General features: G+C 47.5%; 1 protein-coding gene and 1 long non-coding RNA gene across 4 annotated transcripts; one reads left to right on the top strand and one right to left on the bottom strand.

Annotated features, from left to right (window-relative positions):
- Positions 1-657: 657 nt before the first annotated feature.
- Positions 658-10346, bottom strand: LOC135982579 (uncharacterized). Its single transcript, XR_010599993.1, has 3 exons — positions 10212-10346; positions 2318-2411; positions 658-975 (listed from the first exon to the last, which is right to left on the bottom strand). It is a non-coding gene; the product is annotated as an uncharacterized LOC135982579 (long non-coding RNA).
- On the top strand, positions 6872-10925 carry FOXA2 (forkhead box A2). 3 transcript variants are annotated; one of them, XM_065589841.1, is made up of 3 exons: positions 6872-7221; positions 8183-8252; positions 9144-10925. In XM_065589841.1, exons 1-3 carry the CDS (start codon positions 7205-7207, stop codon positions 10368-10370), a joined length of 1314 nt encoding a protein of 437 aa, XP_065445913.1. In that variant the 5' UTR covers positions 6872-7204; the 3' UTR covers positions 10371-10925. The 3 variants fall into 3 exon arrangements, with proteins under 3 accessions (XP_065445913.1, XP_065445914.1, XP_065445915.1); XM_065589842.1 differs by having other exon boundaries at positions 6873-7319; XM_065589843.1 differs by lacking the exon at positions 6872-7221 and adding an exon at positions 7363-7736.
- Positions 10926-13705: the final 2780 nt, after the last annotated feature.

Below are 13705 nucleotides of genomic sequence, written 5' to 3'. Positions count from 1 at the left end.
AGGGAGGGGGTGGGGTGTCGACCTACGATACGTAACTTCAGCTACGCGAATAGCATAGCTGAAGTTGCGTATTTTAGGTCGACTTACCTGGCTGTGAGGACGGCGGCGAGTCGACCGCTGCCGCTCCCCCGTCAACTCCGCTTCCACCTCTCACCGCGGTGGAATTCCAGAGTCGACAACAGCGTGATCGGGGATTGATTTTATCGCGTCTACACTGGGGACTGTCTCAGGAGTAACTATTATGGTAAAAAAAACCCCACAAAAACATGGTACAAAAACAATGTGTAGACAGGACTATGAGGCTGACGTATTGACGTATTGAACACAAAGGGATTAGCTTGAGAGACTGGGGGCAGGGCTTAATTTGTAATGAAAGAGGTGCTGGGGCTCAAGCAATTTTTTTACATTCATAACTGATGCAGGCCGCCTAGAGGTGCTGGAACTATGAATGGCCAAGCCTAGATGTACTGGGGCTCAGGTCTGGCAAGTCCTGGCACAAATTAAGCACTGGACAGGTGGAAGAAAGAAGAATTACAAACATAAGGGCTAACCTTCGAAAAACAGGAAGCAAAATCCTTTTGCCAAATTCAATCCATTTTTTTCCTAAGGCTGCATCATTCTCACTCTTCCCAAAGGGAAAAAAAAAATCTCAACGAATGTTTCTTAGCCATTTTAATTAAACAATAGATACAGAAATAATGAGTGGGGTAGCGATTTTTCACAATCGTATGGTTTTGAAGGAGGGAATGCTCTCTAGGCTAGAATTAAACGGCTGGGCTGTTGTGACCACTGCCAGTCGTGACCAATATTGTCCCATTGTTTCATTTTACTCCCTCATCTCTCTCTCCATCTGTTGTCTCTTGTCTTAGCTTCTGCCTCAAAGAGTTCACAATCGAAGTATGTCTTTTTGTTTTCTGTTTGTACAGCGCCTAGCACATCGGGGCTCTGGTCCATGACTGGGGCTCCTAGGTGTTACTACAATGCAAAATATGAAATAAATTAATAACAATTCACCCCATGCTGAGGGGCAGCACAGACCTAGTGCCATTAAAATCTCACTTCAGCCGCCAAAATGAGGCTTACATGAGATCTCAGGGTACATCTACACAGCAAAGAAGACCTGTGGAAGTGAATCTCAGAGCCCAGCTCACGAGATTTGGGCTCACGGGGCTTGTGCTGTGGAGTTAAAAATAGCCATGTGGTCATTTGGGCTTGCACTAGGGCCATCAAAGGGGAACGGTCTCAGAGCCCAGGCTGAGCCCAAACCCAAATGCCTGCCCTCCTATTTTTAGTCTTCGGCACCAACTCTGCAATCCTGAGTCAGTTGACTCAGGCTCTGAGACTTGCTGCCCTGGGTTTGTTTTTGCTGTGTAGATGTATCTGAAGCAGTGCCTAGACCTTCTCCATGGTGAATTTCACTCTGCGTCCATTAGAACCAGGAAGAGCTCAATACGGATTTCATCGTAATTTAAATTTGCCTCGTATCTTATTCACATTTCAAACAGTGCTACAAGGGAGGGGGGACTCCCTCATGGAGATACAAGACCATGGAAACACTTGGAGCTAGGATTTTTTTAAAAAGCTTTAATGTCTATTACGTTACAGCACCTGTCAATCTGGTGGGGTCAAGAGATTGCCAGTTGAGGGCTGGATCCAACGCCTATTAACGTCAATGGAAAGACTCCCTTTGACTTCAGTCAGCGTTGCATCAGGCCCTGAGAAATGAAGGGCTTGTCTACATGGCGCTGGCAAAGCGTGCCAGAGGGGTGATTTATAAAGTGCTCCATTGTGTTGCACTCTGACTGCCTTGTGCAGACCTTGCTGGCACACTCTAAAAGGTACTTAATTCGCATTAACATTGTCTACACTAATGTGAACTAAGTCCCTTTTAGAGCACACCAGTCAGGTCTACAAAGGGGCAGCTAGAATGAAGCACATTCGTGTGCTTTACACATCACACCCCTCTGGTGCTCTTTGCTGGCAGCGTGTAGACAAGCCCTAAGCTGCCTTTCATTAGACTGGTATGTCAAGTTTCCTGCTACAATATGAAATAAATGCCAATCGCTTGTGCTGTCAGCCAATGGAAAGGCTCCCAGCTGAGTATTGGCTTCAGATCAGGCCCTTATTTTTCCATTCTTTTCTTCACATGATAGGAAGCTCTGGTTCAGGACAAGTTCAAGCTTTCGCTGTGGAAAGGAAATAATTTCCTCCTACCTTTTGACATTTGAGGTTTTTCCAAAGCGAGAAACACAAACCTTATTTCAAATGTTTATTGATAACAACAAAACCATAATAGGATTAATCAGACTCTGGATACCATTGATAGGATGGGCATGATGGGTTCTTTTACTTCCCAAATGACCCCCTGGGGCTGCATTCATGGAAAGCAGGTGATGTGAATCTCTGCGTCACTGTATGCAGAAAGTGGAAAGAAAACAAAGATTAACACCTCCGCTGTTCCCTGGGGGTGCTGGGAGGACAAGCTTCCTTGAGGAGAAAAGGGGCCTTGGTTTGAAATTTCCTGGTACAATTGTTTTCCTTCTGACACTTCTGGTAGATCCTTTCCCTTGATTGGGATAAAGCAGTGTTTTAACTTTAGCAGGCATCTAGGGGACCAAGCGGCTTAAAGACACCTGCAGGCTAATGAGTTCTCACTCTTTTAAAGTACAGAGAGAGCTTCCAGGACAAACTCTGCCATTGCTCTGTTAAGCAGAACTCCCCATTGAAATTAATGGGATCTTGTACTTAAAAGGCGACGGGCCCTTGGAATTTGCTACGTCCGTATTTCATTGCATTGAGAATGTTTGACAGAGAATAAACTCTTTGGGGTAGGGGGAGTCTTTTTGTTCTGTGTTTGTACAGCGCCTAGCACAATGGGGCTTTGGTCCAGGACTGAGGGTCCTAGACACTTCTGAAACAGTACAGTTACTACCAAATATCCATGGAGTAACAGGCAATGGAAAGGCACCAGCTGCTTGTCTGTCAACCTGCTAGGACTGAAAGTTCCAGCATGTGCACTCTGAAAAGCACCACAGTGTAGGATATAAAAGGTTCTGACTCTCATGTCTTACTCAGAAGCTCTCCCAGATCAGTTTATAAAGGTGTAGGACCCGATTTGCAAATGCCCCGTTACATTCTCTGGCAGTGTAAAGGGGTCTTAAACTGGTGGAAATGCAATTTACGCCTATTTTAAGGTGCAAATTATACTTTTACACTGGCAAATTCATGTAACGGGGCCTTAGTGAAAATGAGCACCAGAACCTTGGGATCTCAGGACTGCCTCTTGACCTCTGGAGAGTACATAACATTTTAGGGACATCTGCACAGTACAAGCCAACAATGCAAAATGTGAAATCAGAGCACTTCTGGTTAAACGTTGAATTCTGATGGCTTGAATGCAGGGACAGCAATGGGGACTTCTTCCATAGTTGGGAAATGCCCTAAAATTAAAATATTCAGGGCAGAAATCTTAGCACCGGTTAAGGATACTATGCATGCCTTCAGGACCCCATTGGGTCTTCCAGTCTGGGGTGAGTGTGTGTGTGCACAATCAAAATCTTATACGTGTAAATTTCCTGCTAATTTGAATGGGGGAAAAAAAACCACCCCGAACCTAGTAAAAGACAATGGATTGTGCGAGGCTACGGGTATGTCTCCACTACAACAGCTACAGCAGCACAGTTGTGTCTGTGCCGCTGTAGCATGGCCGTGTAGACGTGTCCTACAACAGCAAAAGGCTTTTCCCATCTCCGTGGTTAATTGACCTCCCCGAGAGGGGGTTGCTTGGTCAAGGGAAGACTTAGCTGCATCTATACCGGGGGCGAAATTTTTCACAGCCCTAAGTGATGTAGTTCGGCTGATCTAACTTTTAGGTGCAGGCCAGACCTAGGATAAATTTAGGCTCTGAGACAGCAAAGCCTTATATATGTGTTTAACTTCATGCACTGTGAGGAGTCCCACTGAGATCAATTGCAAGTCCTACAATGCGTTAAGCACAAGTGTAGGTGTGTGCTGGGAGATCATATTGGTGCTAGAAAATCCTCTTTAAGGACTTGCCCCCACTACTATTGAATTCAGTGGGAATTATTGTGCTATTGGCACCAGTTAGAACAAGATTGCATAATAATCCCTCATTGTATTGTTGCCATTTTTTTTTCATAGAGGGAAAAAAACAAACCCCACACTCCCACCAGAACCATACCAAAAGAGATCTAACTGGTATGTACTGATTTAACTTAACTACAAACACTAAGCTAAATATAGATGATCTTTTGACTTTGGATTGATCACCCTCAATTATTTATACGCAACAGCCTCTTAATTAATTTTACTTATGGTAATTCTCCCTATATTTTCCCTTCTAAACAATGATTTTGTCTGTTGTATTGTATGCTGTTAAACTGGGGAGGGGGGAAGGGGAAGGAAATGCTTAAGTGCATGCCTTATGAAATGTTCTAATGTGGTGTATTAAAAGAACAAAAAAAAAAAAAAAGTTGATCCATCCAGAAAACAGACACTTATTTGCCCCAAATTTGCCACTTATGTGAAGAGCCCATAACTCACATCTCACTAGGCCTCAGTTTCCCATCTGTAAAATGGGGATAATATTTCTTCCTTTCTTCCATCTTTGCTGCTACGTGCCCAACATGCCCCTTCCTCCTCCAGGCCTGTCCCTGGCATGCCCTCTACACCTCTACACCAAAGCTTGCAAGAGTACCCTCAGAAGGTGGCTTTGCACCTGTCTTCCTCAAAAACCTCTGCAGGAGGAATCCACCCTAGCCGGAACAGGTGGCTTTTAGGGACCCTTGCTGCTGTTTCAGCCCCTTTGAAGAGAGTGACTTAAGGGCTAGAGAGAACCATTCTGATCATTTACTGTGACTCCTGCACAACACAAGGCCATAGAATTTTACCCAGTGAGTTCATCAAGTCAAATAACTTGTGGCTGACAAAGTGTTCAGAAGATAAGAGAAATCTAACAGGAACAGGCACCTTTAAAATGTACAATTGTGTTGTTTTCATGTGCCGGGGCTAGTTAAATAGTCCAATTAACCTATTTATGATTATTCATTATAAGTAGCTGTCTTGTAGGGATATGGCTGCTGTTTAATATAAAGGATTCTTTAAAAGTTTAGTCTTAATGAGATGGAAAATGCTAATACTTGGTGTGCCCTTCCTCTGATGATCTCAAAGCACATTACAAGCATCTGATTGCACTAAAGGGATCATGCAGCAAGCCATTGTTTGAAAGCGAAGAAGGCGGCTGTTCTGCACCCTTCTCTTAGGGCCTAATCCCAAAACCAGTGAAATCCATGGGAGTCTTACCATTTACTGCAATGGGCTTTGGATCAGGCCCCCAATCAGAGTCAATATGGCGCTCCGTTGAACAAACGACAGGGGGCGCTCTACCACTATTTTTCAATCTGTAAGACCCTGAGCGGACGCTTGGAAGATGGTCTATTTCCATCAAGTAAGATACAGGAGAAGCATCAGTCTATCCATTTTTGTTTAAATAGTGTTAATCAGATCCTGGTTCTCCACACTTATTCCCAAAAGGTCTCATCTGGCCTCGCTCACTAGGGGACACAGTAGCTTGGCTTTTTTATTGTTATCTTTTAGTTGAAAAATAACTATAGACTTAAAAAAAGCCAGAAGAAAAGCATCTAGTTTTGCAGAACAAAAATTTACATTAATATTTTTTTATTTTCAAAATATTCATTTCCTCGCTTAAATCAGAAGGGTGGGTGGCTGGTATTTTTTCTGACGCCTTTCAAAATTACTATTTAATATACTGTGTGGCTTATTTAGCAAAGTCTATACCCCTGTTTATATGAATCATTTGATGAGTGTCTGCGGTTAAACGAAACCCCCCTCGGGCATGCTATATTAACATTTTATATTAGTACCAACCTTCATTGTCAGAGCTAGAAGTGTTTATCTTATCTGGAATAAATGGGCCACATTGCCCCATTCATTTTGAAAGTGATAGATAGATAGATAGATAGATAGATAGATAGATAGATAGATAGAGGAGGTGGATGGGGATAGATAGATAGATAGATAGATAGATAGATAGATAGATAGATAGATAGATAAGGTGGATGGAGATAGATAGATAGATAGATAGATAGATAGATAAGGTGGATGGGGATAGATAGATAGATAGATAGATAGATAGATAGATAGATAAGGTGGATGGGGATAGATAGATAGATAGATAGATAGATAGATAGATAGATAGATAGATAGAGGAGGTGGATGGGGATAGATAGATAGAGGAGGTGGATGGGGATAGATAGATAGATAGATATGGAAAGTTGTACATGAAAAAAAATGGATGCAATGGCGTAGTCCCGTTTCGTATGACAGAATTTTGTCAGCCAAGCCTAGAGTCACTTTCTCTCTTTACAATGATAACTGCGGAATTCTGATGGAGTAGAACTGTCTGCGGGGTATTAGCAACGAAATAGTCAAGATTCATTCCACTTCACAGAATCGCTGTTTTCTATTGCATGAGAAAAACCCGTTAAATCCCTGATGAACCAACACTGTTAAATAAACTTGACTTCGTTTAATATCTCAGACAGCTAAGGTATCCTCTAGAATAACTACATGTTGCAGCGTTTGGTCGGCTACTGACGCAGGAACGGAAGCAGGTCGCTGTGTGGGTTTTGTAAATAGTGGGTGCTTATTTCTATCTCTCTATCTCTCTATCATTAGATTGGAAAGGAACACACAATTAGCAGCCATCGCGAGAAAGAGTGGCAGAGTTTGTACACAGCAGATCACATAGCATCACCTTTCCTTTGGAGTCTGCTGTGTGCTGCCCATGCATATAGATAGTTTCGAGGTCGAAGTTTGGGGATTTTCTGTCTAGTTTCCTGATGTCTTCAGGTTTTTTTTATTATTGTTAATTATTAATTATTATAATTATTCTGACCTTGCTGTTACTGCCACAGTTTGACTGGCACGTGGTGGGGTTACAGGCAGCTAAGGGGCAATGGTAGAAAATCCCAGGTCCTTACCAGTGATTCCCTGGTTTATTTCTGTTGGCTCCTCTCACCTTCCCCCTGTTTGTTTTAGTTACGAAATGTTGTAGGCACCTCGGCTGTGACTGGGTAACCTTGGAACTGCCTGTTCTGTCACAGACAAATGGGTGATCCCAAGTCATTTAGCACCTTACTAAAACACCAAGAAAGCCCGGGGCATGGCTTGGACACAGAGGTAAATGCTGCGTTATATCCCCCTCTCCCGTGACTTTGGTTTGGATCTGGCTTGCAGCGAGGGCGCTCCGGCAAGGAACAGCACCGGGGGCGTTAAAGGTGTGTAAACAGCTCGTTCCAACCAGGACAGGGCTTTGCACATTTCCTTCCCAGCCGCGAGCGAGCTCCAGCCCGCAGAGAGAGCCCCGGATACATAAATCCGGACTTGAGAAACCAGCCCGGAGCCCGGCTGGTGGCAAACCGGTGCCCCCAGCCCCGCGAGCAGTCCACCGGCACCCAAGCAGGGGGAGGCCCCTCTCCCTCCCCAGCTGCAGTCACAAGCGCAGAGCCACCCGTCCTGCAGTCCCTGCCCACATGGCAGCACCCCGCTCCCCCCAGCCGGGCTCCCAGACACTAGCCAGATGACAAGGCACTGGCCAATAAAGACGGGTCCAGCTGCCACCCTCTCTCCTTCGCTGGCTCGCTCTCCCTGGGTCAGGATTTGTGCCCCTCCGCCTCCCGTGCCGCTCGGGGCAGGTGTGTGCACGGGGGGGGGGGGCGAAGGCGAGGAGGCCCCCGCCTAGGTGTGAGCTGATTATTCAAATAGGCTCCCCAGGATGTGGGGATTGGAGGCTCGCGGGGGCGCCCGGTTCTATATCACTCCGTGACGGGAGCGCTTGTCCTCCGCCTCCTCCTTTCCCCAGCGCCGCCGGGCGACTCTGGGCTGCAAAGGAAAAAAAGAAAAGAAAGAAAAACAACAAACCCACCCAGGCAGCAGCAGGAGCAAGGGGGGGGGGGGGAAGCAGCCACCCCAACCCAGCAGCAGCCACTTCTGCCCCCTCCCCCTCCGCCCGGCTCAGGCAGAGAGGGAGTGAGGCAGAGGGGAGGGAGGGCTGGGAATTTTTTTTTTTTTGGGGTTGTTCTCTCTTGTCGTCGGTTGTTGTGGCTGTTAAATTTTAAACGGCCATGCACTCTGCTTCCAGTATGCTGGGAGCCGTGAAAATGGAAGGGCACGAGCACTCGGACTGGAGCGGCTACTATGCAGAACCCGAGGTAGGGACAACTTCTGCCTCTATTTGTGTGTGTGTGTGTCTCTGTCCCCCCCTCCCTGCCCATCCCACACCCCCTTCCCGTCCCCCAGCCGCCTCCCGCTCTCCCCTCCTTCGGCGAAAACAGGGCGCTGGGTTTATACGACACCGTTGTTAGCCTTGAGATAATATTAACTTTGTGATCAAATATTGACTTGCGGCGCCTCCAAATCCTCTGCCCTGCCCGCGCCGCGCTCTCCTAACAAAGTTGTGTTTGGCATGGGACTGTCGGGAAGGGGGGGGGGCGAAGAAAACAGGGGGGCGGGGGGGCAAGGCAGAAGGGGGGCAAGTTTATGGCTGGAAATCTGGGTTTTGAGAAGGGTGGCAGAGGGACACGCGACTGGCTGGGCTGCGGGGAGTCCTGCGCCGCCTCGGGTGGGGCTCCCCGCGATGGGACTCGTGTGGCCGGGGTCGGAGCCAGCCGCCTGCCCCGCGGCGTGTTCCCTCCCCACGTCGTTTGCAGCCCAGCCCCTCCGGATCGCAGGGTCGTTTTGCTGATCCAGGGGTCTGGCGGGCGGCACATTTCGTCACGATTTAACACACACTCCTGGGCCCCGCCAGCTCGGGGCAGGAGCATCCCCCACACCGAGTCCCAGCCGGGGGCGGCCGCTCCCCCTGCCCGGCGCGATTGGGGGGAGCTGCCCCCTGCCCCCCACCGGCTGACTGCTGCTTTTTCGGACCCAGCAGAGAGCAGCTCGCCCCGGCAGCCGCGTCCTACACATCCCGGGCGCTGCGGGGCGGCTTTCGGGGCGCCCCCCAGCCAGCAGCCCCATTGCTAGAGCAGCCTCGGGGTGGCGGGCACTGCGTGGCAGCCGAGGTTAACCACCCCCTCCGCTCTCCCCCCTTCTCCTTGCAGAGCTATTCCTCCGTGAGCAGCATGAACCCGGGCCTGGGCATGAACAGCTACATGGGCATGTCGGCCATGAGCAGCGGCCCGGCCAACATGAGCGGGGCCGGCTCCATGAACATGTCCTACGCCAGCACCGGGATGAGCCCGTCCTTGGCCGGCATGTCTCCCGGCCCGGGGGCCATGGCCGGCATGGGCAGCGGCATGGGGGCCCACCTGAGCCCCAGCATGAGCCCCATGGGCGCCCAGGCCGGCTCCATGAACGCCCTGGCCCCCTACACCAACATGAACTCCATGAGCCCCATGTACGGGCAAGGCAACCTCAACCGCTCGCGGGACCCCAAGACCTACCGGCGGAGCTACACCCACGCCAAGCCCCCCTACTCCTACATCTCGCTCATCACCATGGCCATCCAGCAGTCGCCCAACAAGATGCTGACGCTGAGCGAGATCTACCAGTGGATCATGGACCTGTTCCCCTTCTACCGGCAGAACCAGCAGCGCTGGCAGAACTCCATCCGCCACTCGCTCTCCTTCAACGACTGCTTCCTCAAGGTGCCCCGCTCCCCGGACAAGCCGGGCAAGGGCTCCTTCTGGACCCTGCACCCGGACTCGGGCAACATGTTCGAGAACGGCTGCTACCTGCGGCGCCAGAAGCGCTTCAAGTGCGAGAAGAGCAAGGAAGGGGGCGGCGGCGGAGGGGGCGGCGGCGGAGGAGGGGGGAAGAAGCAGCCCCCCCAGCAGCAGCCCCCCCAACCCGGGGAAGGAGGCTCCTCCGACAGCTCGGCGGGTGGGCCCGAGTCCCCCCACCCCGGCGCCTCGCCCTGCCGCGAGCACAAGCGGGCCCTGGCCGAGCTCAAAGGGACCCCCCCGCAGCAGGCCCCGTCGCCGGCCCAGCACCTGCTCGCCCCCCACCACCTGGCCCACGAGGCCCACCTCAAGCCCGAGCACCACTACGCCTTCAACCACCCCTTCTCCATCAACAACCTGATGTCCTCCTCCGAGCAGCCGCCGCCCCCCCATCACCACCACCCGCACCATCACCCCCACCACCACAAAATGGACCTCAAGGCCTACGAGCAGGTGATGCACTACTCCGGCTACGGCTCCCCCATGCCCGGCAGCCTGGCCATGGGCCCCGTCACGAACAAAAGTGGCTTAGAAGCCTCCCCGCTGGCCGGAGACACCTCTTATTACCAAGGTGTGTATTCCCGGCCCATCATGAACTCGTCCTAAAGCTCCCCCGCCAAGCCCAGCCGGCCCGGGGGGCTGGATGGTGGATCACGCTGGTGATGTCCTTGGCTCAATCTCTTGTGTCTATTTGTGTTCCAAGCCTCCCACCCCCATCCTCAAAGGACAAATTTCCACCCACCCAGCCTGATCCGAAGTCCAATGGGCTGTGGGATCAGGCCCCGGAATTGCCCCGGCCTCTTTAAGCACCGATTTCAAGCGGGGATATTTGGTTGGTTTGTTGGGGGGGGGGGGGGTTATTTTATTCCCCGGGCAGCAGAGGGTGGGGTAAACCTTTTTGTTGCAGGGAGTTATAAATATATCTATTTTTTTTGTGCGTGTGTGTGAAAGTGACGGAAAACTTATTCAGTGTGAAACAATGCTAGTTTTTAAACCGAGGACCAAAAGTCTTGTCACGTTGTAAAAAGAGAGAGGAAAAAAAATCACAAAAGAAAAAAAAAGGGAGAAAAATTCACAAAAAGAAAAAAAAAAGTCAGGCTAGATTGTTGTAATTGATGCAAACGTTTGATGTTACCGGGAGAGTAAACTACTTGGATCTGATTAATTTATCGTTTCTGTATGCTTTATTTATGGCTTATAAATGTGAATTCTGGTCCCAAACAGCCAGATTTTCACAAAAATATATTAAAGTGTTCTTGGCGTTTTTTCCCCCCTGAATCTTTTTCTTCGGATTTTTCCAAAATTTTCCCACTTGAGGGGGAAAACACTGACAGGGAAAATGGAAAACAAATTGGTTCCATTTATTTAATACTTTAAAAAGATATCTACATAGTCCTGTATCTCTGTGTATATTTATTCTCTCTGTATAGTATACATTCATATATATTGGGAAAATATATATGGAAAAGAATGTAAGATAACGTCTGTTATTTAAGATATATAATATATACACATATGAAAAATATAAACTATATCTCTACACATACATCTGCGAAAAGAATATATATATATATATAATACACATCGATTAAAAGATAGATATGTATATAAGTATAATATATATATATATATATATATATATATATATATATATATATATATATATATATATATATATATATATATAAAATACACACATAAGAGGAGTAAATGACTTGTCCTATACCCATATGTGCATCTTAGATATTTTTCATGTTTAGCTGAAAAGTTTTACAAGTGACACGGATTTGTCCCAAGCTGTAGTCACTCCAGTTCTAACCAAAAGGAACATTTGATATTGGATTTCGCTCTTCAAACAAGCAAGCAAGGAAACAAAACAAGGCGTCATTACTAATAAACCCGCATTTACCTTGGGCTCCTTCCAACAATTATAGATCATGTTAGTCTTATAAATCAGGAATTTACAGCTGATTACTGAAAGCCACCCCCTCCCTCATTTCCCCTTGACACAACCTCCCCCCCCCCAGTTATTGAGACTGTTCAAAGACACGGAATTCCATCTGAAATGCAGGAGCCGTGTAAAACACACTGGTCGGTCTCTATGGCGCCAGGTGACACGCCGCACAGACTGTCCTTGATGTCATGAACTTTGGAGTTTGCAGAAACCTTGAAAGGGATCAGTTGAGCGAAGGGCGGCCGAGAGCTCCCTTAACCCCTTGAGTTGCTCGAATAGCCGGGCGAACCAACGGCTCTGAGAAGCTAGAGAGGCGGCTGGAGAAAGGTGGATGAGCCTGAAGGCTGGGCAAGATGCGGTTTAGGGGACTAGGGGACCTAACCCAGATACAATCAACTTCTTCGCCTTGACTGAGCGCCCGCAGCCCAAAGTTCTGAGTGACCCTGAACACTGTCCCCTTCCTGGAACAGGCCTGGCCATGTACACACAATGTTACAATCCCTCTCTCGGTTTACTCACTGCGGGCTACTTTGGGGAGAAAAGGGGGGACTGTGCACCCTAGAACGCGAAATATTTCCACACCCATCAATATAAACGCAGGGCTCGCTCCCCAACCCCTTCCCTCCCCCCCCCCCCGGAAATCACTGGGAATTTTACCCGTGACTTCGATACCTGCAGGATTGGGCCCGAATTTGTTGAGACAAAATACTTTCCCTTTATCACACTAAAACTGAAGAAGACCCTGAATGTGCCGCTAACACATATTCCACGCCTGAGTCTATTGAGGTGATAAAAAAGGAGGGGGTGTGTGTTAAAAATATATATTAAACATTGTAAAGCTGTTTTCAGCATATTACATACATCTGAATAGGTTTTCATTTTTCCAGTTAATTGTGTACATAGAGAACTGACAGAATGAAAATGTTAATATTTATGGATCATAATGAAAACAGTTTGCTAGATGCATATCCACACACTACAATTAACAGGAGCAGTGTATGTGTGTATAATTTCAAATCTTTAATCCCTGAACGAACCAGTGGAGAGAGTGAAAATATATTCACTATAATGTGAAAATACAGTGGATTTCATGTATGGCATATTTTGTGGGGGGAAAAATGTTCCCAGACTTCTGTAGTTTACCTATCCAACAGTCTATATGTTTCTTCACATATTTTACTTGTTAGGGGAAAAATAACGTTCACCTGGGGTAGATTTGCAATTTTTATATCCAGAAATATCCATATACACATGGAAGGTTTAACCAAGTAATATGACAGGGTTTCAAGAAAAATAATCGACGCTGCATTGAAAAAACTCCGTCTAGTTGTTGATTTGTTACATATCAATAGATGAGAGATTCGTGGATCTGATTACAATATAATTAGTGTTTGTGTGAGTACTGTTACGTCTGTATCTAGACACGCAGCACTACAGGTCCGTATAAAAATGACATTGTGTAGGGAATAAATCATATCTAATATACACACTGGTGGTCACTTGTTTTTCAGAGAGTAGAATCAAATGACCTACAAGTTTTATTTTACAAACCAAGAAGGAGGTGCTATTTTTAAAAACAGCGTCTGGTGGTCTGAACCCAGCAAACATTTCGCCCTGAAAGCAAGTCCTGTCCCTGATTAAAACGCATCCCGGTGCTGAAATGTTTTTTTCACGCAATAAATTCACCCCGTTTCCCAACCACTTGTTGTTTTCCCACGCGTTTAAGGAGTAATAGATCTGCGGCCCAAAATAACATTCAAATCCTTCTTAAAATTCGGCATTGTTCAGGGGAAGAGAAAGAGGGCGGGGGTAGGAAAAAAAACCTCCAAAAACAAAACAAAACTAGGATCCAGCCAGAAATCTGTCCGTCTCTGCACTGCAAGGACACACACGTTGTGAACCAAAGCATAAAATGTGTTTCATTATCACATAAAAGGCTCCCGTAGGGAAGGAGAATAGAGGCAGGGACTGAGGCTGATTTGGGAAC

Source organism: Chrysemys picta, chromosome 3 (assembly GCF_011386835.1).
Source record: "Chrysemys picta bellii isolate R12L10 chromosome 3, ASM1138683v2, whole genome shotgun sequence".
NCBI classification, from domain to species: Eukaryota; Metazoa; Chordata; order Testudines; family Emydidae; genus Chrysemys; species Chrysemys picta.
The sequence above is the reverse complement of the archived record's forward strand: the minus strand, read 5'-3'. Positions and strand labels throughout refer to the sequence as shown.